Below are 27,539 nucleotides of genomic sequence, written 5' to 3' on the forward strand. Positions count from 1 at the left end.
ATGAGGTGGCCAAAGTCAGGGCAGTCCAGAGCATGTCATATGCAGAGGCTGTTCAAGGGGGTTGAGGGTTCAAATAGTGGTCCTGAAGAGGTGGTAGGTAGGCCTTCGCTGCAGGGGTTGCCGGTAACCAGCAAGATTCAGATATTTTAAAGGTTAAGAAGGTGGACTTTGTGGCCTTTATAGCTATGGTGATTAATGGCACTGCCAAGGTGGAGAGGAAGTCCAGAAAAATATATATTATTGTGGGTGTGGCAGAATGTGGCTAGTTACATAGGTTAGCTGGTTAGTTAGCTACAGTACCTGGTTACTGCCATCAAGTTGTTGTGTTATTAACAGATTTAGCCTGTTCTGCCGTTTGCAGACTGCATACTAGAATTTGAATATAGCTCGGGACGAGGGAATCTGGACACAACGTAGACATGGTAGGTGTAGACGCATGCCATTTTCGGAATTCTATGATCAGAACTCCATGATCAGAATACTTAAGCTACATGAACTGTCAAGTCTAGACACGGCCTGTGTTTGCGAGATGCCAGACAAAAAGGCCATTTTAAAACCGTTACGCAACTCCTGCTGTGTTAACAAACATCCCCCAAACAAACAAATCTGACTCTCGGAAAATGAGTGTTCCACAGGGATGCTGGCCCATATTGACTCCAAGGCTTCCCACATTTGTGCCAAGTTGGCTGGATGTCCTTTGGGTGGTGGACCATTCTTGATACACACGGGAAACTGTTGAGCGAGAAAACCCCAGCGGCATTGCACAAACCGGTGTGCCTGGCACCTACTACCATACCCCGTTCAAAGGCACTTAAATATTTTGTACTGCCCATTCATCCTCTGAATGGCACACATACACAATCCATGTCTCAATTGTCTCATGGCCTAAAAATCCTTATTTAACCTGACTCCTCCCCTTCATCCTTACTGATTGAAGTGGATTTAACAAGTGACATCAATAAGGGATCATAGCTTTCACCTGAATTCACCTGGTCAGTGGATGTCATGGAAAGAGCAGGTGTTCATTATGTTTTGTAGGGAAGGAGAAAGGTTAAAGAAGGATTTTTAAGCCTTGAGAAAATTGAGACATGGATTTTGTATGTGTGCCATTCAAAGGGTGAATGGGCAATACAAAATATTTAAGTGCCTTTGAATGGGGTATGTTCGTATGTGTCAGGCACACTAGTTTGTGTCAAGAACTGCAATGCTGCTGGGTTTTTCACTCTCAAGTTTCCCGTGTGTATCAAGAATGGTCCACCAGCCAAAGGACATCAAGCCAACTTGATAACTGTGGGAAGCATTGTAGTCAACATGGGCCAGCATCCCTGTGGAACACTTGACACCTTGTAGAGTCCATGCCCCAATGAAATGAGGCTGTTCTGAGGTGAAAAGTGTGTGTGTGTGTGTGTGTGTGTGTGTGTGTGTGTGTGTGTGTGTGTGTGAGAGAGGTGCAACTCAATATTAGGAAGATCGTCCGTAATGTTTTGTACACTCAGTGTATACTCCTCACACAATTTGTTTGTGTTGCATATTTGAAATATTTACCTGAATTTTTTACCACCCCACTCAATTTGTCACTACTGAAGCATAGTGAAAAAGTTAGCAATAAAGGGAGAACCATGCACAGTAGTGATAATTTTTAACCTTCTATTACAAATTACTTTTAGAAATTTTATTTGCATACCAAATTAACAAAATAGTTTAAAATACCTGATTTTCAAAACCTTTCAAATTAATTTAGAGAAATGTCATCTCTATTGTTCACCGTAAAATATTGATTTTATGAATCTGAAACTTGTTCATTGATTTACTTATGCATCTAATTCATTATTTTAAATGATCACATTTTAGCAGATGCACTTATCCTTGCTCAAGAACATGTCAATAGTCAGCTCGGGGATTCGAACCAGCAACATTTCAGTTAATGGCCCAATGCTCTTAACCTCTAGGCTAACTGCTGCCCCATCATTTTACCCATCTTTATTCTGGCAAAATAACAGGCATTTAGGTGTCAAGTGTTAATCACAGAGATAAATGTATGACTCTAGATGGATATAACTTTTTTTATTATAGACATTGCCAATGAGGGTTTCCACCATTTGAAAGTAGTCAACTGGGAGTGATCAGTCAATGATCAGAGAGCATTGTCTTTTTCAAATTGGGTTGGCATATGGTTTGTAAACCAAAGACTAAGGTAATATCCAGGAGCCGAGACCACGATTTATGCCAGGACATTGGTCCCAAGATCCAGGCCCAGTGAGTTGAGGCCATGACAAGGTCCCACTTTCCTGAGGTCAAATGACTGAAAATCTGGTGTTTCTATGTCAAATGGTTTTGTTAAATTTCAGTGTTCTGTAATGTATATAAAGTGTAATATTTGTATGCAAACTCAAAATGTAATACACCATGTGTGTAAGGTGTATGCTTTTTATACTTCGTTTAAGACTTAAGACGACCAAGAAACACTCTGTGTGACCCTGATTTAACCCACGGCAGTAAAAAGTTATTAAAGACCGAATTGATGTGGTCTTGAGTGGCCCAACACCAAGTGGCCCTTTCTTAAATTGTAAGAAACTCAAGTAAACAGTACAGTAGAGCACAGTACATTACAGTACAGTATAGCACATTAAAGACACCTATGTTTCTGGCAAATATATGTAAATGTTTGGGCTCTTGGAGAATTGGAGCCCCTCTGCTGGCTACACTTTTTCCTGAAGTGTGCACTTGTCCACTACCCACATGGTAGTCCTCTGTAGCTCAGTTGGTATAGCATGGTGCATTCAACTTTAGAATGGAGATAATGCTGCCGCTGCTGTATATTAGATGTTCGGTAGTGACACTTAAAAATACATGAAGATTTATCAACTTCCGAACTAATTTTTTCAAAAAGGTTTGCAAACAGACTACTCACCATGTGGCCATGCTGGAGAGGAGTGCAATCCCATCACCTGGTGATATTTGTATGGGTGTGGCTTAAGGCACATTCATTCTACAGTCTTTCAATGTGTGACATCAAAAGAGGGGACAGCATTTTTTAAATTTTTTTTAAAGATTTGTTAAAAATCTACAAATAAACTACAAGATGTTCTATTGAAATAATAGTGTTAAAAAAATCATGAAATGCTTTATTTTCAAACACAGCTCAATAGAAATAAGTGCATAAACAATGTACTATATTATGTACAATGTACTATATTATGTACAATGTACTATATTATGTACAATGTACTATATACAGTATGTACAATGTTAATTTTATAATATGTTTATTGCCTTGGATTGAAATAAAACATATCATGATGTAAATAACTGTCCTAAATTTGGAGACTTAACTGTTTTTTAAAATTGTTTTTTGGGGTGAGACTACAATTTGCACCACTTCTGTAGAATGCCCCATGTATGGAGACAGATTCACTCCAGCGAAGACATTATCAGAGAAATTAGTAATCAGAGCTGACATCTTATTTCAGAAGAGGTTGTGATTTGGATTGGCCTGCAAGCTGCTTTTAGATTGTCTGTGATTCAAAATCACTTAATGCGGAACGTCTTCACGTTTTTGCTTCTGAATCTGTCTTCGATTATCAATCAAGACTATCTGAGCTGAGAATAAGATGAGGGCTGCATCCCAAATGGCGCCCCATTCCCATCATAGTGCACTACTTTTGACCAGGACCCATAGGGCATTATATAGACTAGTATATAGTATGCAGTGCCCTATATAGAGAATAGAGTGCCATTTACTGCATATCAAAGTGGCTCTCCGCTCCCTTTTAAGATGCATAGTTATTAGCTTGTCTGTGGAAACAATTATAGGAAAAAAATGATTTGCTATTACATGATGCAATTTCCAATTTCTGTTTGCATCACTGGGTGAAATAAAGGCTTTGGTTAATTGGGATAACTTGCATAGACAATAACTAACCTAAGTGCTAGAGGTTTCACTCTAAGTTACATACATTAACATCATGTGGATAAACTGTATAAATATAGCCAGAGGAAAGATCTGAATCTAAATCTAGAACTGCATGCATTGTGGTTTCACTCCGCCATACTTTAGATACTACTGCATAACACACAGCAACACATCCTACAACCTGTTGATCATTTGTTTACATTCATCAACGTATCTCTCCTGGGGCATCTGTGATCGGATTAATGTCCATTGGGTAAACAATGCTGGTACATGTTCGAATAAACACCCCCAGGCCTATTAATATATGTGTGTGTGTGTGTGTGTGTGAGTGTGTAAATCAATTGACAGCATGGTGATGGCTTGTACCTAAAATGTAAATAAAAAAACACATGGCAATTCATCTCAACTCATTGAACTAAGTGGTGAATGTAACAGTGCAACAGACTAGATGTCATTATAAGGAGTATTATACTGTCTACAGTCAGAAGATGTCTGGAGTCAATTTGTATTGAATTATTTAATAGTATGAACTAATGAATAATATTGATATAATATTATAAATAATATTCCAAATCCACATAAAAATATCAAAGGTTTTTAAAGACATCCCGGAGTGATGTCTTTATGCAAACTCCATGCACTTTTGTCAAACGACTTCATGTTGCCCTCTTTTAGTGCTTTGTGGAGCAAACGTCCCAAATGGTACCCTATTCCCAAGTAGTGCATTATGTTTGCATATGATGTGACTGATCACCTCCCTCAGGGCAACTCCATACATCAAATGCAATTTGGATTCAGAACTAACCATTCTACCGAAACAGCCAATTGCTATTTTCTGAAATGCACTACATCTAAACTGGACATAGGTGGTGAAGTCTTTTGTATCTTAAAAGGGCCTTTGATACTGTGAATCATGAGGTCCTCCTATCCAAACTATCCTCCCTTAATGTGTCCACTGAAGTTTTTAGTTGAATGTATTCCTATCTGACAAACAGAAGTCAAAGGGTTCGTTTGGGGGACACTCAGTCGGATTCTCTTTACTATAACATTGGGGTCCCACAAGGGTCAATATTAGGCCCCCTGTTTACATCTATATAAATGATCTCCCACTTGCTTGCCCACAAGTTAACATGCAAATGTATGCAGACGATACAGTTCTGTATATACACTCAAAAAATAGACAACTAGTTGTTAACAAGTTAACTGAAGCTATGGTACATGTTTCTAAATGGATGACTAATTCTTGCCTGCATTTAAATAAGACTGTTTGTAAGTACTTCTCTAAGAAATCCATTGATTATTCCCAATGAGCTGTTCTTGTTAATGTGTCTAACTTCAGGTATCTTGGCGTCATTTTGCACTCCAACTTGACATTTAAGAAACATGTGAACAAAGGTGGTTAACACGGTCAAGTTTGGATTATCCAACTTTAGGTTTATAAGACCTTTCCTTACTCTGGAGGCCGTCAAACTATATAGGCATGCTATGATCTTCTGACATCTGAGATAGTGCCTGACATGCTGGTCACAAGCAGGAGCTACTATTCTGAAACCAATTGAATCACTCTACAAACAAACACTTAAAGATTTTTGATAACAAACCAAACAGCTACCACCATTGTCATATAATTTACAAACATAATTGATTTAGTCTGGATAGCTGTTAGAATTATGTAGATGCAAGCCTTGTCTTTAAGATCCTGCATGGTCTTACCCCTCCACCCCTACGCCGGCATATCATGCTCAAGGAAAGCACCTCCAGAATAACAAGGGCTTGTTGAGGGGAGGGGATAGACTAGAGGGGATTGTTGTCCCTTATCGACACAGTAAAATCGGTCAATCTGCCTTCTCTGTTAGAACTACAATATACTGGAATGCAGCGCCCATGGACCTGAGAAGCTGCACTGATCATTATACTTTTAAATTTGATTTGAGAACATGGCTCAAATCTATCCAAACCTGTACACATGAGTTATCTGTGGTTCCTCATATGTAGGACAACAGTTGATGATAGTGTTGTTGTTGTTAGAATTGTTAGGTTCTAATTATCAGAGTTAGAACTCGACGTACACTGTGAAAGCTTAAACCAAGTCTATTCTTCCCAAAGGATCAAACATATTCACACGAGCACTAGTGTTTAACCCTTTCTCCTATGCTGAGTCTCCTCCTACACATCTGAACATCCAATGCATCTCTGTTGCTAGACAGAACCTTCAGTGATATATGTTCTTCCTCACTTCATCTGACCTGACCTCTGCCCCAAAGTGCTCATTCCTCCCCAACTCATGGCTGTCATGGTGACTGGTACCAGACTGTGTCTCTTCTCCTCCCAGAGGATCCCTGATGGCTAACAATAACATAGTGACATAACGTAAATGTTATACATTACCCTCTCTCCCTCAGTGACATGAATAAGTATATTTCCTATTCTCAGAACCCAACAGAATTAAATATTATTAGATGTAATGAATTTGTATTTTGTATTGTTTGTGTGAGTATTTGTATAGTGGCTGTGTAAAGTCCCTTACCTGCCTGGGGACTAAAGGTACAAATGAGCTTTTGGCTAACCTCGGTACATTTACATGGATGTTGCATTATTGTAATATTGATGTTGATTAATGTGCATTGTCCCCTATAAGTAAATAAATCATGTAGGAAACAAGGTGACACTTGGGATTCAGACAAAATCTACTAATCACCCCAAAACTGTTGTTCAGCAAGACGATGTCACTGCTAGTATAATGTACGTTACAGTAATGCTCTTAGTACTACTCAGTACTGTAAGTATTTAGTACTACTCAGTACTGTCTGTGTCCTTTAGTGCCCAACTGAGCCAGCCTGGCAGCACATCTGGTCTGTCTGTTGAGACAGTGTTATGGATGGTAAACAGCTGTCAGCAGAAGTCCCTAGTGCATTATGTGCTAATCCACACTGTCAGCAGGAGGATCCCCTGCCAGTTTAATATGGCCATGATCGTTAGCATCGCCGGCTAGGCATCACTGGCTAGGGTAAGCTAAGGCTAGCAGCTAGCTACAGCAGCTAATACAAATCTAGATGTGATGGCTAGACTAGGGTTAAGGCTACAGCAGATGGCTACGGGTTAAGGCAGCCGTCAGTGAGTATTGCTTAGCCTTGGCGACAAATACTTTTTAAAATCAAAAACATCCCAGTGGGGGTGGCGATTACTATAGCGTTCCTCCCAAAGGAGTGGACACACTATACACATGGGACAGGACACACACAAATACGCCCACAAAAATACACACACACACACACACACACATAGGACAGGGCCGACATATTTTTATTTCACCTTTATTTAACCAGGTAGGCAAGTTGAGAACAAGTTCTCATTTACAACTGCGACCTGGCCAAGATAAAGCAAATCAGTTTGACATACAACAACACAGAGTTACACATGGAGTAAAACAAACATACAGTCAATAATACAATAGAAAAATAAGTATATTTACAATGTGAGCAAATGAGGTGAGATAAGGGAGGTAAAGGCAAAAAAAGGCAATGGTGGCGAAGTAAATACAATACAGCAAGTAAAACACTGGAATGGTAGATTTGCAGTGGAAGAATGTGCAAAGTAGAGATAGAAATAATGGGGTGCAAAGGAGCAAAATAAATAAATAAATACAGTAGGGGGAGAGGTAGTTGTTTGGGCTAAATTATAGATGGGCTATGTACAGGTGCAGTAATCTGTGAGCTGCTCTGACAGCTGGTGCTTAAAGCTAGTGAGGGAGATAAGTGTTTCCAGTTTCAGAGATTTTTGTAGTTCATTCCAGTCATAGGCAGCAGAGAACTGGAAGGAGAGGCGGCCAAAGGAAGAATTGGTTTTGGGGGTGACTAGAGAGATATACCTGCTGGAGCGCGTGCTACATGTGGGTGCTGCTATGGTGACCAGCGAGCTGAGATAAGGGGGGACTTTATCTAGCAGGGTCTTGTAGATGACCTGGAGCCAGTGGGTTTGGCGACGAGTATGAAGCGAGGGCCAGCCAACGAGAGCGTACAGGTCACAGTGGTGGGTAATATATGGGGCTTTGGTGACAAAACGGATGGCACTGTGATAGACTGCATCCAATTTATTGACTAGGGTATTGGAGGCTATTTTGTAAATGACATCGCCATGGTCGAGGATCGGTAGGATGGTCAGTTTTACAAGGGTATATTTGGCAGCATGAGTGAAGGATGCTTTGTTGCGAAATAGGAAGCCAATTCTAGATTTAACTTTGGATTGGAGATGTTTGATGAGACTGGAAGGAGAGTTTACAGTCTAACCAGACACCTAGGTATTTGTAGTTGTCCACATATTCTAAGTCAGAACCGTCCAGAGTAGTGATGTTGGACGGGCGGGCAGGTGCAGGCAGCAATCGGTTGAAGAGCATGCATTTAGTTTTACTTGTATTTAAGAGCAATTGGAGGCCACGGAAGGAGAGTTGTATGGCATTGAAGCTCGTCTGGAGGGTTGTTAACACAGTGTCCAAAGAAGGGCCAGAAGTATACAGAATGGTGTCGTCTGCGTAGAGGTGGATCAGAGACTCACCAGCAGCAAGAGCGACATCATTGATGTATACAGAGAAGATTGTCGGTCCAAGAATTGAACCCTGTGGCACCCCCATAGAGACTGCCAGCGGCCCGGACAACAGGCCCTCCGATTTGACACACTGATCTCTATCAGACAAGTAGTTGGTGAACCAGGCGAGGCAATCATTTGAGAAACCAAGGCTATCGAGTCTGCCGATGAGGATGTGGTGATTGACAGAGTCGAAAGCCTTGGCCAGGTCAATGAATACGGATGCACAGTATTGTTTCTTATCGATGGCGGTTAAGAACGTGGCTGAGGTGCACCCATGACCAGCTCTGAAACCAGATTGCATAGCGGAGAAGGTATGGTGGGATTCGAAATGGTCGGTAATCTGTTTGTTGACTTGGCTTTCAAAGACCTTAGAAAGGCAAGGGTAGGATAGATATGCAGGATAGCACGCGACTTGTGTGGTTCAGCATTATGTTAGCGACCACTGCTGTTCAAAACATTTCAGAGTTGGCAGATGAATGTCATAGCAGAACCATATTCCAGCCATAGAGGAGTAATGTGTCTGTACACAGTAGCAGCAAATCAAATTGTATTAGTCACATTCATCGAACACAACAGGTGTAGACTTTACAGTGAAATGCTTACTTACAAGCCCCTAACCAACAATGCAGTTTAAAAAATACTAATAAGAATAAGAATTAAAAGGAACAGGTAATTAAATAGTAGCAGTAAAATAACAATAGCGAGACTATATACAGGGGGTACAGGTACAGAGTCAATGTGCGGGGGACCAGGTTGGTCACGGTAAATGAGGTAATATGTACATGTAGGTAGAGTTATTAAAGTGACTATGCATAGATAATAACAGAGAGTAGCAGCTAAATAAAAGGGGGGGGGGCAATGCAAATAGTCTGGGTAGCCATGTGATTAGACGTTCAGGAGTCTTATGGCTTGGGGGTAGAAGCTGTTTAGAAGCCTCTTGGACCTAAACTTGGCACTCCGGTACCGCTTGCTGTGCGATAGCAGAGAGAACAGTCCATGACTAGTGCGGCTGGAGTCTTTGACAATTTTTAGGGCCTTTCTCTGATGATGTGGACACCAAGGAACTTGAAGCTCTCAACCTGCTCTGCTACAGCCCCGTCGATGAGAATGGGGGTGTGGTCGGTCCTCCTTTTGCTGTAGTCCACAATCATCTCCTTTGTCATGATCACGTTGAGGGAGAGGCTGTTGTCCTGGCACCACACGGCCAGGTCTCCGACCTCCTCCCTATAGGCTGTCTCGTTGTTGTCGGTGATCAGGCCTACCACTGTAGTGTCATCATGATGGTATTGTAGTCGTGCCTGGTCGTGCAGTCATGAGTGAACAGGGAGTACAGGGGGGGACTGAGCACACACCCCTAAGGGGCCTCTGTGTTGAGGATCAGCGTGGTGGATGTGTTGTTACCTATCCTTACCACCTGGGGGCGGCCCATCAGGAAGTCCAGGATCCAGTTGCAGAGAGAGGTGTTTAGTCTCAGGGTCCTTAGATTAGTGATGAGATTTGAGGGCACTATGGTGTTGAATGCTGAGCTGTAGTCAATGAACAGCATTCTCACATAGGTGTTCCTTTTGTCCAGGTGGGAAAGGGCAGTGTGGAGTGCAATAGAGATTGCATCATTTGTGGATCTATTAGGGCGGTATGCAAATTGGAGTGGGTCTAGGGTTTCTGGGATAATGGTGTTGATGTGAGCCATGACCAACCTTTCAAAGCACTTCATGGCTACAGACGTGAGTTCTACGGGTCGGTAGTCATTTAGGGAGGTTACCTTAGTGTTCTTGGGCACAGGGACTATGGTGGTCTGCTTAAAACATGTTGGTATTACAGACTCGGACAGGTAAGAGGTTGAAAAAGTCAGTGAAGACACTTGCCAGTTAGTCAGTGCATGCTCGTAGAACACGTCCTGGTAATCTGTCTTGTGAATGTTGACCTGTTTAAAGGTCTTACTCACATCAGTAGCAGAGAATGTGATCACACAGTTGTCCGGAACAGCTGGTGCTCTCATGCATGTTTCAGTGTTATTTGCCTCGAAGCGAGTATAGAAGTAGTTTAGCTCGTCTGGTAGGCTCGTGTCACCGGGCAGCTCTCGGCTGTGCTTCCCTTTCTCGTCTGTAATGGTTTGAAAGCCCTGGCACATCCAACGAGCGTCGGAGCCGGTGTAGTACGATTTGATCTTTGTCCTGTATTGATGCTTTGCATGTTTGATGGTTCATCTGAGGGCATAGCGGGATTTCTTATAGGTTTCCGGGTTAGAGTCCCGCTCCTTGAAAGCGGCAGCTCTAGCCTTTAGCTCAGTGCAGATGTTGCCTGTAATCCATGGCTTCTGGTTGGGGTATGTACGTACAGTCACTGTGGGGACGACGTCGTCAATGCACTTATTGATAAAGCCAGTGACTGATGTGGTGTATTCCTCAATGCCATCGGAAGAATCCCGGAACATATTCCAGTCTGTGCTAGAAAAACAGTCCTGTAGCTTAGTATCTGCTTCATCTGAACACTTTTTTATTGACAGAGTCACTGTTGCTTCCTGCTTTAATTTTTGCTTGTAAGCAGGAATCAGGAAGATAGAATTATGGTCAGATTTGCCAAATGGAGGGTGAGGGAGAGCTTTGTACACGTCTCTGTGTGTGGAGTAAAGGTGGTCTAGAGTTCTTTTCCCTCTGGTTGCACATTTAACATGCTAATAGAAATTAGGTAAAATGGATTTAAGTTTCCCTGCATTATAGTCCCCGGCCACTGGAGCGCCGCCTCTGGATGAGCGTTTTCCTGTTTGCTTATGGCGGAATACAGCTCACTGAGTGCAGTCTTAGTGCCAGCATCGGTCTGTGGTCGTATGTAGACAGCTACGAAAAATACAGATGAAAACTCTCTAGGTAGATAGTGTGATCTACAGCTTATCATGAGATACTTCCTTAGATATTGTGCACCAGCTGTTGTTTACAAATATGCATTGTCCGCCCCCCCCCCCCCCCCCCCCCTTGTCTTACCAGACGCCGCTGTTCTATCCTGCCGATACAGCGTATAACCAGCCAGCTGTATGTTGATAATGTCGTTGTTCAGCCACGACTCTGTGAAGCATAAGATATTACAGGTTGTAATGTCCCGTTGGTAGTTTAATCTTCCTCATAGGTCGTCAATTTTATTTTTCAATGATTGCATGTTAGCTAGTAAAACCGAAGGTAGTGGGGGTTTGTTCGATCGCCTACGACTTCTCAGAAGGCAGCCTGACCTCCATCCTCTTTTTCTCCGTCTTCTCTTCGCGCAAATTACGGGGATTTGGGCCTGTTCCCGGGAAAGCAGTATGTCCTTCACGTCAGGCTCGTTGGACTCGTTAAAGGAAAAAAAAGCTTCTGCCAGTTCGTGGTGAGTAATCACTGTTCTGATGTCCAGAAGTTATTTTTGGCCATAAGAGACGGTAGCAGCAATATTATGTACAGAATAAGTAAAAAAATAAGTTACAAACAACGCAAAAAAAACAACAAAAAAAACACAGTTGAGCACGTAAAACGATAACACGATTAAATAAAACAGAACCCTTTTTCCCGCAATTTTCCCTATATTCGGTTGCGTTACCATGGCTTTTGCTTTTGGTGCCTTTTTTCCAGCTGCAATTTTTGTCACTTTCATTCTAGCAACATAGCACCCTGCATACTACTACTGGTTTGCCTCTGAAGCTAAGCAGGGTCGGGCTTGCTCGGTTCCTGTATGGGAAACTAGATGTTGCTAGAAGTGATGGAAAACAATTTAATAGTGAAAAAAATATATATTTGTAAGGAGAGGGCAAAGCAATTGCATAACGTAAGTCTACAAACTGCATGCAGCCTACAAGTCAGTGTCCCGACATGCATACATTCACTTTAAACTTCCCACAAAGAACAGACTTTGAAAATGCATGGAGGGACTAAAAGAAGCCAAGCCTGTCCAATGAAAGCTCCTTTACTGGGCCATTTGCATACAGAAAGTTACACACCACTAGTTCCTCTGTACTAGTCCTGTGTAACTCCACATACGTGTTTCTCTTCAAGGAGAGGAGAGGAGACTGTAACTGTATGAGCCTGAGTTAGTCAGTTTCCATTGTAGTGTGATTAGATCCATGTACCCTCTGCTGGGATGTTGGGGATGATTGTACTCAGGCTATTTCCAGCTCTGCATGACACTGTGACGCCCCGCTGAACAGTGTGTGTGTGTGTGTGTGTGTGTGTGTGTGTGTGTGTGTGTGTGTGTGTGTGTGTGTGTGTGTGTGTGTGTGTGTGTAGCATGTGTATGTGTGTGCGACCCCCTGCTGATCAATGTTCCCCTTTGTTCCCCTGCAGTACAAGCCCCCCCAGTACAAGCCCCCCTACATTCATCAGATCGGCTCCAAACAAGAAACAAGTTGAGATGAAAACATCAAAAGAAAAGAAAACTTGTTCATGCTCTTGCTCTCTCTTCCCTATTTTTTCTCATTTGCAAATGCAGCATCTGCAAACATTGTTTAAAAAAAAGCTGTCTTTGTCACGAAGAAAAGAATCCTAAAGTTTAAGTTGGTAGATTTCTCGGTTGCAACAAACGAAGCAAACTTTTATGTGCATCAACACAAAGACTAGCCCTGAGCAAGTCTCATCTGAACTCATCCAATAATACAAGTCCGCTTAGATTTCACACATTTAAAGTAGCAACGTTTTTTGTTTTTTACAATTCTAATAAATGCAACAGTTGAACGGACGAAGATACTCCAAACTTTTTGAAATTGTATAATCCATCAGATATTGACTGAATTCTAGCACATTAAACATTTCACTGGCACGGACAAAGAGATCAGGAATTTTGGTTGGAATTCAGGTATTCAATTTATTGTCAAATTGCACTTTATTTTCTTATAGTGCACTCTCTCTTATTGTGTCAGGCATTTAAACAATATTTTGTGTTCAAATAAAGAAAGGTATATAGTGCATTCGGAAAGTATTCAGACACATTTCCATTTTTCCACATTTTGTTATGTTACAGCCTTATTCTAAAATGTATATGTATATATGTAAAAAATCGTAAGCAATCTACACACAAAGCCCCATAATGACAAAGCGAAAACAGGTTTTTTGATTTTTTTAATCAAATTTATAAAAAATCAAAAACAGAAATAGCTTATGAATATGAATTCAGAGCCTTTGCTATGAGACTGGAAATTGAGCTCAGGTGCATTCTGTTCCCATTGATCATCCTTAAGATGTTTCTACAACTTGATTGGAGTCCACCTGTGGTAAATTAAATTGATTGGAAAGGCACACACCTGTCTATATAAGGTCCCACAGTTGACAGTGCATGTCAGAGCAAAAACCAAGCCATGATGTCAAAGGAATTGTCTGTAGGATGTGTCGAGGCACAGATCTGGGGAAGGGTACCAAAAAATGTGTGCAGCATTGAAGGTCCCCAAGAACACAGTGGCCTCCATCATTCTTATATGGAAGTAGTTTGTAACCAAGACTTTTTCTAGAGCTGGCCGCCTGGTCAAACTGAGCAATCGGGGGAGAAGGGCCTTGGTCAGGGAGGTGACAAAGAAATCGATGGTCACTCTGACAGAGCTCCAGAGTTCTGGGAGAACCTTCCAGAAAGACAACCTGCAGCACTCCACCAATCAGGCCTTTATGGTAGAGTGGCCAAACGGAAGCGACTCCTAAATAAAATGCACGACAGCCCACTTGGAGTTTGCCAAAAGGCACCTAAAGGACTCGCGATCCATGAGAAACAAGATTCTCTGGTCTGATAAAACCAAGATTGAACTCTTTGGCCTGAATGCCAAGCGCCACAACTGGAGGAAACCTGGCACCATCCCTACAGTGAAGCATGGTGGTGGCAGTATCATGCTGTGGGGAGGGTTTTCAGAGGCAGAGACTGGGAGAATCGTCAGGGGGATAGATGAGCAGAGCAAAGTACAGAGAGATCCTTGATGAAAACCTGCTCCAGTGCGCTCAGGATCTCAGACTGGGGCGTAGGTTCACCTTCCAACAGGACAACAATCCTAAGCACACAGCTATGACAACACAGGAGTGGCTTCGGGACAAGTCTCTGAATGTCCTTGAGTGGCCCAGCCAGAGCCCGGACTTGAACCCGATTGAACATCTCTGGAGAGACCTGAAAATAGCTGTACAGCGACGCTCTCCACCCAACCTGACAGAGCTTGAGAGGATCTGGGGTCAGGGGCAATGTTCCCTCTAATTATTTTCGGCACTGAGCAAATTTCAGCTTAGCTGACTGCAAACTTGAACATTGTGAAAATTCTGTGCAACTTCCAGTTTACTGTGAACACTGAGGCTGTACCTGCTTTAAATTACAGTTTTAACAGTGGCCAAGTAGGCTACTGTGGCTGTTTCATCATACTGTGGGCCTACCAGAGTGGCCTACCATCAAAAACAATGGATAAAATGCAACCCGTAGCTGGGTGTAAGGCATTTGGTTATTTGGAGGTACCGAAACAGAGGCTTACAACCATAGAATTAAAATAGAGTAGAATGAGCATAGAATCAGTCCACCCATTATGGCATCATTGACTTAAATGGGGATGTCCGTTCTAATCATTTGAAATATATAAAATGCTTAAAACTCAGCAAATCTAATTGTTTAAACAATACACAGGTACTGTATACTTGTATTTATCCAAAAGTGTTTATAGTTTACAGGATGTTAGAGCCTCACTTTGTGCTTTGCTTTTCTAACAAGCAGGAGAACCAATCAATCAATCAAGTTTATTTTATATAGCCCTTTGTACATCAGCTAATATCTCGAAGTGCTGTACAGAAACCCAGCCTAAAACCCCAAACAGCAAGCAATGCAGGTGTAGAAGCACGAGAAGGTGTGTAATTGGAGGATAAAAGTTGAGATCATGTTCTCTCACTTTACCTAATGTGCTTAATTGACCTGTCATGTTGGACTGCAGTTGTAACAGTACTGTGAATGGGCTTACAGCTAAACTCAGTGACTGAGTGAAGTCAACTAGCACTAAAGCATTACCATTTTACCTTTAGCAGACACTCTTATCCAGAGCGACTTACAGTCCATGCATTCAACTAAGGTAGGTAAATACCATGAATGGCAAATTCATGCAGTTCGTGAAAGATGTTTAAGGTGGGTTTCACATGACGTCTTACAGACAAATGGGGTCCCCTGAAAACCATCCAAAACCATCCAATAGGAGGATATCTGGATTCTTTGGCCAGTGTGTGTGTGTGTGTGTGTGTGTGTGTGTGTGTGTGTGTGTGTGTGTGTGTGTGTGTGTGTGTGTGTGTGTGATCCCCCCTACCTCCGAATGCCGGCCTCATGGTGAAATCATGATCATCTACTTTCAGAAGCTGCTCTGTCTTCTGCTTGCGATTTTTGGTCACATCTGGAGGCTTCTTTGTCAAGGAACTGGTATAAGACAACACAAGACAACACCATAATAAGTCACGACGACTGTCTGGCGGATTAATTCATTTCTAACTTGACACAAGCACATCTGGAATGAGATCAAATAAAACTCTAAATGAGTGGAGAATATCTCACTTTGGTCTCTCTGAGCCTATTCATATTGTAGCGAGTGGGTTAACCCTATTGGCGCGATGTGTAGGGTGCTTGCCTTTCAAGCCAGTTACCTCGCAGTTCGCTACATTGGCGTCCGAAGTGGGATGGAGGACTGTGAGGTCATTATCTGAGTAGTCAAAGCACAGGGACTTGCTTTCCTCGCTATATGAGCCACTTTACAATTCCCACTAAGTGGGATAACCCTATTTGCGCAATGCATAGGGTGTTTGCCTTTTACACCAGCGACCTGTGTTCACTTTCATGCCCTGACCTTCGCTATAACATAAAGCACAATCAAAGTGGAATGGAAATTCATGTTGCTTTGCTTTATTACATGAAAACAGTAGCTGCAGTTCTCAACCCCTACTGGGTAACATCCAGATAACTGTCCTTCCCTCCCTGATGGCATTGACAGATGGCTTTGAGACACGTGCTGATCTTACTCAAGGCACTGGCACTGTAATTGATGAGTGGGCACAACAAGTAGGCGATACCTAGGGTCTTCCTTGGCTGTCTAGTGTCGCAACCTTTTCTCACAGCATTTCGTATTATTCTGTATGTAAATCAGAGACACTCCATTTACTATGATATGTTATGTTTCGTATCGAATGTAATCATTTGTGGATGTCCATCACATATTTTGTATGATATGTTATGAATTACAATTTGTATTAAATGTTAATAATTAGCAATACGTGTTTTATGTTACGAATTTACAAACCTACAATATGTTACGAATTTGCAAAACTTATGATAGGTTAGTGTTGGGGGAAGAGTTAGCTAAATGGGTTAAGGTTAGGTGAAGGGTTAGCTAAAAGGGTTAAGGTTAGGGTTAGGAGAAAGGTTATCTAACATCCTAAGTAGTTGCAAGTAGTTGAAAAGGTGCTAATTAGCTAAAATGCTATAGTTGTCCGTGATGAGATTTGAACTCGCAACCTTTGTGTAGCTAGACATTCGCATTCTAGTTTTTACCCCAAGTAACCATTGTCTTATGTAACCATACCAAACTTAACATTTCATACTAAAAGGAGTCACGGATTTACATACAGAATAATACGAAATGAACTGAGACCAGGTTACGTGTCTTCTACCACTGTCTGTCTGGGTCTTCTTGGATTTTCACCGCCCCTCTGTCCTTTATAATTAGTTATTGGATCGTTTTTCCATGTCCAATTTTGCCTATCAAGTTTTGTGAATTTCAATGATGATGATGAAGAAGACACAACGGATCTTGAACCATTGCATACCAAATAACCACACCTGGGTGAGCAGTATCGGGTACAAACTTACGTGCCATGATTTGCTGTCTCTGTGCCATACTTTGCCGTCTCCACGGTTCCCGTCCATCTCCGTACTCGGTGTCCGTGATTACGGCATTCCCCGGTCACCACCAGACAGAAGAATAAAAATAGCGATTTAGTCAGATAAGGCATCGTTATGCGTGCAAGTCTAAAATTCCACAAGTGACTCCAAAAGCCTCGTTCAGTTGACCTACAGGCACACGGCGTTGTACGCATCTCCTCGCTCACGGGAAACCAAGCGTTCTGACCGGCATTGCATTGCAACTGCGATGGTTTGATAATGTGTAGGTTGTTTGAATACGGCCGCTTGGGAATCTATACTCCGAGAGGATTCTTCCGATTGTCATTGGTTAGAAACTGCACAGCTGTTTTGATGCCCAGTGCCCCCAGTCACCGTTGGTCATTGTCGCAGCGAACACGCAGGCAGGGAGCTCCGGGTCTACACAGCTGTCATTTTTAACATGCTTGATAAAACTCGGAAATAAGTATGTAACCTAATAATAACACAACCTCCAATGTACGGGGGCGCAGAGAGGAGTTGCTACAACTACTCTTGGTCTCATTCGTTTTTGAGTGGAGATACTGAGGTTGCGGAATGTGTGGGTAAACATACAAACACTATTTATAGGGATAGATGAAGCCCACTTTACGATTCTCGTTGTGCAGTACAGTTAAGTGAAAAGTGCATGTGTAGACGAAGGAAAAAAGCAGCCCTATTATGCATCACCTGTTTCCAAATTTACACAGTTGAAAGTTGCGCTGCGCTGTGCAACGGCAGGTCCATTAGTATTCTCTCTGTGATTCCTCCTTCCTCTCAAGTTGAGATGATAAGGGGCATTCTCAGGGGGGACCTGGGCTCCACGCTGGGACCTGGCTCTCAGATCCGCAGGGGGGTAAGAGGCACCAGGGTCCCTGGGGTACCTCCAGTCGCGGCCGCGGCGCGGAGAAGCAGCAACATCAACAGCAACAGCAGATGGCGCCTGGCTTTTTGTTAAGTGTTTTGTCGTCGCCCACTCAGCTCTCACTTTGCTCCAGCCCCTGAAACGCATATTATCTGGATTTCAGTGCAATTCTTCCCGATCCGTGCTATTTGGGATCCCTGGGACGTCCCTACCCCATTGACGTTGTCATTTAACCCTCCTGTTGTGTTCCGGTCGAATTGGATCGATTTAAGTTTAAGTTTTCTCTCTGAAAGATGTAGTTCATTTAATCTGATTGTCATAAGGTTCCATGACTTTGTACACGCAGTGCATCTATGCACACAAAATACATGTTGATGATTTTTGTTAAATTTTGGGTGTTTTATTGAACATTTGTACACCTGTGGTGTTACTTTTTGACCGGTCAATAAAAATGAACAGGTGGGACTACAATTAGTGTATAAAATTGAGTTCGGTCACATGCCATTCATCAGATGGACACACTTCTTCTCCCAGACCCCCACATGCATGTGTGTTTGAGAAAACACACACACCTCACTCCCCTTCTTGGCTTCCACGGCAACCCCCACAGGAACCTTTCACCTGTTGGCATTCTCACAAACAATCGCAACATTGTTTCAATAATGTATAGAACTTTTCTTGCAGCTCTGGTATATAAAAGCTTTTTTGAGGCCTTGCTCACAATTCATTCTGTGGCAGAACAATGACCAAACGACATACTGTATGTGAGGCTCTTGATCATATCTTTGATCATGACACGGGTGAGGAAGAGAGAGACCAGGAAACTGACAGTGAAGTAGTCTGTGATAAATAGCACAATATGTTTAATCTTAGTATTTGTTATAGTAAAAATAATCCATACATTATGCTTTTTTTTACTCAAAAACGAGTTGTATGAGCTCAGGTCAATGAGGCCTACAGGCCATAAATAGCTAATAGAAGTTCAACACTTCTATTTAACTTAAGTTAATAAAAATATATAACACAACATTAGGTGATAATATATGTATTATAATGGGGTGGTCATTTTGGACCGGGAACACAGAATTAATTAACATGAAACCAACACAACAGGAGGGTTAAAAGGGTTCCCAGCTAGCACAGTGGATCTTCTCCGATTCCGGCTGAGAGTAGGGGCACTCGGTTGAGAGTCAGACTCGGCCGATGTCATGTGGCCTGAGTCTGGGCCGCCTACTGCAGTATTACTTATTGCTAGGATGCGGGGATGGAGCTCGGACCGATTCCGGTGTGAGTTATCTGGCCCAAATGTATTACCTGGGTCTCGGGCAGATTGGGGCTACTCTCTGGCAGATGATTACCCGGGCTGCTTTATATAATTAACATTTCATTATTTATTTTTTCATATTTTCTCATTGTTTCTGTGATCAAAAAATACAATTAACATTTCAATGAAATTCTTTAGGAGTCCTGTGTAGTATTTTAGTATTTTCATACTTTGTACAAGGCAATTGATAAGCTTTAAAAACTTTGTGGATGGAACTTCCCGAGGGGCACAGCGGTCTACGACACTGCGTCACAGTGCAAACTGCGTTTCTACAGATGCTGGTTCGAGACCCGTGCCGGCCGGGAGACCCATGAGGCGACGCACAATTGACTCAGCGTAGTCAGAGTTAGGGGAGGGTTTAGCCGGCCGGGAAGTCCTTGTCCCATCGCAGTGTAGCAACTCCTGTGTCGAGCTAGGCGTTTGCACGCTGACACGGTCACCCAGGTGTATAGTGTTTCCTCCAAGACAAATCTTTTTTTTGTGTGGATGGGTATAATTTGTATGTATAAAATGTATGATAATAATATTTAAAATTACTAAATCAGGTAATTCTGTATATATTTATTTCAATTTGCATCAGGCCGCTTCTGGGGGGATTCTGGTAAGTAGTCGAGAAAGTCGGCAAAATTCTGGTAGACAGAAACATTGGGCCGATTCTGGGCAGTCATTCATTTTGAAGAGGGGCGCTTCTGGGCCAATTCTTCATTGCTACCTGTTAGGGTTAGGTAAGGGTTATGGTGCTCCTCAGAGGGAGGGGAGGACCATTCTCCTCAGTGAAATTTCATAAAAAAATTAAATTGTGAAACATAAAAAAAGTTATCCTTTTTAGATAAAGCTATACCAAATATATTCATATGTCACCGAATAATTCATTAAAATACACTGTTTTGCAATGAAGGTCTACAGTAACTTCAACAGCACTGTCTGGGGTAGCACCATGGTGTAGCCGGAGGACAGTTAGCTTCTGTCCTCTTCTGGCTACATTGACTTCAATACAAAGCCTAGGAGGCTCGTAGGCCTCACCCCCTTCCATAGACATACATAGTAATTCTGACCACTTCCAGAGGACTTCCTCCAACCAATCAACGCTTTTGCTGTATGAACTGACATGTTGTCCATCCAATCATAGAACGAACCTAGTGAGAAGGAACAATCTTCCCATTTTCCAACAGAGCATTATGGGGGTTCTATGTGTTGAGCGGCTTGGTGAGATTGTTGGGTAGAGATTATGAGTGAAGAGCAATAGTTTAGCATTTTTGAGATATTATTAAATTAAAATTCGTTTTTTCAAATTACAGGAGATGAAGGAGGTATATTAGAAATAGTTTTCTTGGTTTTAGAACTTTATTTTTGTGTTCAGTTAGTGCAATTTATTTAAATTTGCTTTGCTAACTTCGGTAGCTAGCTAGCTACCAGCACAAGTGTGCAGTTTTCTACGCCAGAATGACCAAAGCTGCCGAAAATTTTCTGGACTTTTTGTTGAAGAACCTCTTTCATTCTCTGGGATACACGGAAAAGGTGCGAATTAAAAGCGAGGGTCGACCTCTGCCTGCGATCAGTTTCATGAAAACGGATGAAAATGTGAGGGCGTTCAATACAAACTTGAATCAAACGTGTAGCTGGTTAACAGGGAGCCTTTCATCAGGCAATGGCCTTACCTGCTTTTTGGAACGTCTGAGCCTTGCTCGAAAGGTGGGTGCAGTGACCTGAAGAACATCGATCGTTCAGCTAAATGAAAAAACAAAAGCAGGGCATGCAAGAATTTGCTTTTAGGAGGACAAGACGAGAGGGAAAGTTCCGTTAACAAGGGCAACTACAAGGCGCTTGCAGAGGTAATTGCACGTTACGATGCTTTACTTGCTGAAAATATGGAACTTTCGACTGTCTTTTCTGGGATGTTAAAAACAATTCCGAATGATTTGATGGCTTCCATCGCCTCATCCATGAAACGTTATATTAAAGAGAGAGGTTGACGCAGGGCATTTTTTTAGCGTGCGCTCAGGTAGACTTTCCACTTTCATCCGGTATTTATTTAGCAAAGATGATAACACAATCACTCCGGACAGACACAAGCAAAAAATCATGACATAAATGTTGCAGCAGCCTAGGTTACTCCTAAACATTAGAAATCTAGATCATTAGATCAGGGCTTTAGTCAGGAACGTTTATTGGGCTACTTTAATGTGTCAAGTGGACAATATGCGGTCTGTGTTTGACCTCATGGATTTTGAGATGTCTGAGTTTAAGTTCATAGAGAAACTTGTTGTCCAAACCTACTATGTAATGGAATGTATCTGATATTTGTCTTTACAGCGAAGTTCCCTCCTGTTCCCTGATTAAGAGGTGATGAGTACTCGACACCACTACCATTGTCAACTTTCTCCTGACATGAACTGAAGCCACATCTCATGTGCCTGCTCATCCACTGGCACATTGAATGTTTCCCCTCCAAGCACTGTGAGTACCCCTGTCAATTTTCTCTCATTACTGTATGTAGAGTCAATTACTTACACACTCACATTATTACACATCAATGATTTTACTCCTTGCTTGGACTAACTTATTCTTAGCTCTTTTGTCTAACTGTGTACTGCGTTGTCTTATAGTTCTTTGTCTTCCCAGTCAAATCCTGTCCTGCACTGGTCAAGTCTCTGAACACCTCAACTCATGCCTCATACCCTCATTCAATCACTGCTGTGATCCCTTTCCAACACGGTGTAAGTAGCCCTCTCATTCCCATTCCCCATAATATTCTACCTTAAATGCGTTAGGTTTAAATAATTAGTCTTTGACGGTTTTTGAAATACACTTTGTCGTCTCTGTGCGTTCCTCGTCTATACCATGGGTCTCCCATCCTACTACTTTTTTCAAGTCACCAGCCTCCACTGCTTTCCACGTACAGTATGCCCGGAGATCTCCCACTGTCACCCGAAGCAAGCCACTGAAACGGACTCACGCTAACAGAGCTGCCGGTTCCCAGTTATTATGTAGGCTAATGAAACGTTAGTCTGCATGGCCTTTCCATATTAAAAAGGGATGAATCCATTCTGTAATGTGTCTGCGTTGCAGCATTGCCACTCTATTCCCTATGCACACATAATCCACTATCAATATTTATAGAAAGGCAATATGACAAATTTAATTGGTCAAACTGATAAACATACAGTTATTCATTTGATGTTTAATTTAATTGAAGACATCAGTGTGTGCATATAGGAACTTTACATGTTATAGCCCAGTGTGCCCCTTATGGAAAAACATGATTTCACATGTGGAAAATTAAATGATTTCACATGACATTTCCAGAAGATTTCACATATAACATTTCCTCTTGTTTTGCACATGTGAAACCATGTGTTTTTGGAACACTTCAATTGTGATCATGTGGATTTTCACATGTGAAAATATAAGGCTTCACATGTGGATAAAAATGTTCATGATATTTCATAGGCGATGCCCTGCAGACAAAAGTTAATAATTAGAATACACAGGGTTTTCAACTGACATATTTGACATACTTTGACTACATTGTGCGTGTTTATTTGTTCAGTAATTATTATTTAACATGTCCTTTCCTGGGAATTGAACTCACATACTCTGCATTTACAGCATTCCCATCTTCCTGCTATGCCACCATGTCTGTGTCAGTAACTGATTTTACCTGTATTAATACACTTTAGACTACAAAGTAAATTTCAGCTTTGTTAAAAAATACACAAGAAAAACATTTATATTTATCACAGTGGCTTAGGACTAACGTGAAAACAGGTTGATATGCCGCACCAACATTAGACAACTACAGAAAACCCTCATATTGCTGAAATAAGTATATGAAATCAATGATGAGAATAGTCAGAATAACCCATAACATAAATGACAGTGCAAATCACATTTTATTTGTCACATGTCCGAATACAACAGGTGAAATGCTTACTGTCACGTGTGCTCCCTCTCTGGCCTCTAGGTCATCAGGCTGCTCGTTATGGCACACACCTGTCGCCATCGTTACGCGCACCTGCGCGTCATCAGACTCACCTGGGCTCCATCACCTCCCCGATTACCTTCCCTATATATGTCACTCCCTTTGGTTCCTTCCCCAGGCGTTTTTGTTTCTCTTCCAGTGTTAAGTCTGTGCGTTGTTCATGTTTCTTGTCTTGTTTTGTTTTATGTTGCGTTTATTTATTAAAGCACTCCCTGAACTTGCTTCCCAACTCTCAGCGCACATCGTTACACTTACTTACAAGCCCTTAACCAACAATGCAGTTTTAAGAAAAAAATACATGTTAAGAAAGTATTTAGTAAATAAACTGAAGTAAACAATAAGAAATAGAAAAATAAAAAATAATTAAAGAGCAGTGGCTCTCTTTTGCTAAGTGCAGAGATGTATTATACAGTAGGTAATGAATGTTTAGGGAAAATCTACAGACTTTGTGGCGCAGCAGAAAGATCTCAAATCCAGGTTGTAAATTCAAATCCCAGTTCGGGTCCTATTTTAGCTGAACAGCAATAACACGTGGAATTGCACAGTTGAAAACGTGATCACATGTGAAGTGTTTCAAAAACACATGTTTTCACGTGTGAAATGTCACGTGGTGTTCCAAAAATGTTTTCCCTTGATTTCACATGTGGACAATCACATGAATTCACACGTGAAACGTCAATTCTAATTCAATTATTATACCGGTAAAATACAATTGGGTTCACTTTCTGAATTGACTGGAACTTAAATGGAATTGACCTCAACATTGGTTAGCACACTTGGGATGCAACCCCCCCATGGGATTTGAACTTACAACCTCTTAGATCAGGGGTTCTTAAACTCTTTCAGCCTGGGACCCAAATGAGAAATTCTGTGTTTTCCTGGTACCCAAGCTTAGGAAAATATGCAACTGTACATAAATATCGGTAGATTTCATTGCCCTTATGCCTAAAACAAATGCAATATAGAAAAAAACAAATAACAATTAAATATCCATATAAATATCTATTCATGTTTATTTTCCCCCATTAAACACACTTACATATCTGTCTAGATTGGAACTGTTGCTGTTAAAATAGAATAAAATACATATATTTTATTCTGACCTGGAATAAACTGACTGATCACATCACACAGATGTAGAACAGAAAACACACTCAATCCTAATGAGAACATGTCTATTCTGGGCTCTGTTTTTGACAGACTCAGGTTATGCTCAGCTTCGAAACTGTTTCTGTACTTGTTTTTTAAGTATGTCAGAGTTGAGAACTCTGACTCGCATATGTATGCGGTGCCAAACTGGACCAGAACATCTACAGCTTTCTCAGTCAGGCAGGAGACCCCTGCTGTCGATGAACAACCCAGAACTGTGTGAGTGTTTGCCTCAAAAAGCATCTCGCTTCAATCAGTTTAATCCAGTTAAAAATAACAATTATTATTGTATTTTAATAGCAACAGTTCCAACCTCGACTAGTTTTCAACAATAATTTCTACAGTAAGATGTACAGTAGGCCTGATAATTTTTAATCTTCAGCTGTACTGTTACTTAGGGTTGCACTATCAGTAGCTAGCTTGCTTTGGCGAATGTTAGCTATTATTAGCTGTGTACAAGGCCAGGGGATTGTTTGAAAGAGAAACTCACATCTACTACTATGAGAGTTAGTTAGTACTCCCTTACTTCTGCTTATCATCACCTGTTATAAAATGACAACAATGCCTTGCTAGTTGACTTACTTTTACACTGTCGAAGCACTGTTTCCTGAAGCATTCTGGCCTGTTCTGAAAGAACTCTCTGGGTTTTCCATCACGCTGTGGATGTTTGGTCAGGACGTGTCGTTTTATTAATTTATTCGTTATGAGAGACTCATTACTAAGCACTTCCACACAAAAAAACACATTGTGGGCGCTCCTCGTTATAGGTTTGTATGAAAGAGAGAGTATATGCGTTTCATGACAATTGAGCTCAGTCAGAACTTGCGTCTAGCATAGTCCATTTGATGACAGCGGTGAGTGATGGCAAATTAGTGGCTGACAGCGCATCATCTGCTGCTGAAGGACAGCGCTGAATTGTGTGGGTCGCGGAGTGATCTTTAAGAAAACGGAAGTAAAATGATCCGGTAAACTGCGAAGCACACGGACATGTCCCTCTCACGCTCGCGCAGCTGCCAAACTAAGCAGAGAGCGCATATGCCAAATCAACTCCAGTAATTAATGAAATAATTATCAAAAGTACTCTGACACGTCGCGACCCCCTATTAACAGGTCCGGGTCGCAACCCATACTTTAAGAAAAGCCTGCTTCGCCACAAATGGCTGTGTCTATGGCTGTGACAGAGATCGGCTACAGAATTATTGGCAAGAATACATTTCTGAAAAAAGTTGCCTGGAATCAAGTCAATAAGTGCGATTATTTGACAACACCAACTAAAAAGAAGCAGTGCACCGGGACACTTGACATTAAGCAGCAGTGCCACCATATGGTTATTTGTTACCAAGAACATATATCCAAACACTCAAAAATAAGAGTACGGTTATGGTACAGTGTTCCCTGATGTACAAAAATACAATTTTGCCAGTAAGTTATTGTGCCTTTTACAATAACTTACTGTCCAGTAGTTTCCAGTTAAGCTACTGGAAAAATGCACAATAACCTCTTCAGAGTGCAACTCATTACTGGCAGATTCTCTTACAGAACAGACTGTGTCAAAGGATGTCTACTTGCATCGGAATAACCATCAAACACTTAAACTGCTGCAACACTTCCACTGACGGTTGGCACAAATACACACACTGCATATTTGACCAAGCCCCCAAGTATGCTAATGAATCCCACCAATACATTGCGCCCACCTATCAAAGCGCAGTGATGATCGTACCTTATATTCAAAATATTGGGTCGAAAAATGTCCCAGTATACCTACAAGGTACCAAACTGTACCACACTGTAGTGTACCCTAATCCTGCCCTTCTCTTTTGAGAGTGCGGTAGTTTACTTTATAGCATGGCATTGTTGAATACTCGTTTCTGATAGACCACAGACCTGGTGGCGCAGCACGTACTTCAGGTAGCTAGCAACCAAGAGGTTGTGAATTCAAATCCTAAGTAAGCACCACACTGTCTTAACATTAACGGCTGTTACTAGTTGTAGATTTACCATAGTTTAACCGCAACTGGACAATAACCTCCAGGGGACCATGACACAACATTCCCAATCCCATGTCAGCCCCAGACACATCTTCATGGCCCCACGACAACCTGGGGATAGTAAAGCTATATAGGCCATTAGAGATGCATGGCAAGACCTTACCCACTGAGCAAAAACTGGCTGAATCAATGTTGTTTCCATGTAATTTCAACCCCCAAAAATCTATGCAATGATGTTGAATCAAAGTGGAAAACTGATTGGATTTGTAAAAAGTCATCAACATAAGGGCATTTCATCTTTTTTTTTCACCCACATGTTAACCTTCATTTGTTGTTAGATTTCACATTGAGTTCACATTAGTTGACACCTGAACCAAATGTAAATCAAAACGTCTGTGCCCAGTAGGCGCACTCTGGCTGCAGAGGCCCTCAGATCCTCCCCAGGGTTAACGCACACTCTACACAACAGGGATATACAACAGCCACGGCTGTATTGTACATGACATAATAATGAAATATCACAGAAACAAGGGATAACACCGGGAATATGAGCATCAGTTCCATATGGCTCAGTTCATGTTTCTTCTCCTTACATGGATTCACTCCCATTGTGGAAATAAACTCCTCACACAACACATTAATATCTGTTGTGTGATTAAGCTGCGATACCAGCTTGTCTGTATTGGAATCAGTGCAGAATAACTGTAAAACAACACATTGCAGTGATTTTATAAATAGAACGCGAATTGAACGCAATTGAATAACAGATTTCAAATGACTGTGTTGCTGTGCTCACTGGCATACTTACCATTAGGCAGAAGAGGCAATTGCCTCAGGCCTCACATCATGAAGGGGTCTCATGAGTT

General features: G+C 41.7%; 1 protein-coding gene across 2 annotated transcripts in view; it reads right to left on the reverse strand.

Annotated features, from left to right (window-relative positions):
* LOC129812058 (gamma-aminobutyric acid receptor subunit rho-2-like) overlaps window positions 1-18,381 on the reverse strand; it is a 32,826-nt gene extending 14,445 nt beyond the window's left edge. Inside the window, exons 1-3 of one of the 2 annotated variants that reach the window (XM_055863970.1) lie at window positions 17,315-18,381; window positions 15,765-15,871; window positions 11,479-11,559 (exon numbers count right to left, since the gene is read on the reverse strand). In XM_055863970.1, the coding sequence (XP_055719945.1) occupies window positions 11,479-11,559; window positions 15,765-15,871; window positions 17,315-17,541 (415 nt within the window). In that variant the 5' untranslated portion in view covers window positions 17,542-18,381. The remainder of the gene's footprint in view (window positions 1-11,478; window positions 11,560-15,764; window positions 15,872-17,314) is intronic. The other variant, XM_055863971.1, reaches the window with a different exon arrangement.
* Window positions 18,382-27,539: the final 9,158 nt, after the last annotated feature.

Source organism: Salvelinus fontinalis, chromosome 15 (assembly GCF_029448725.1).
Source record: "Salvelinus fontinalis isolate EN_2023a chromosome 15, ASM2944872v1, whole genome shotgun sequence".
NCBI classification, from domain to species: domain Eukaryota; kingdom Metazoa; phylum Chordata; class Actinopteri; order Salmoniformes; family Salmonidae; genus Salvelinus; species Salvelinus fontinalis.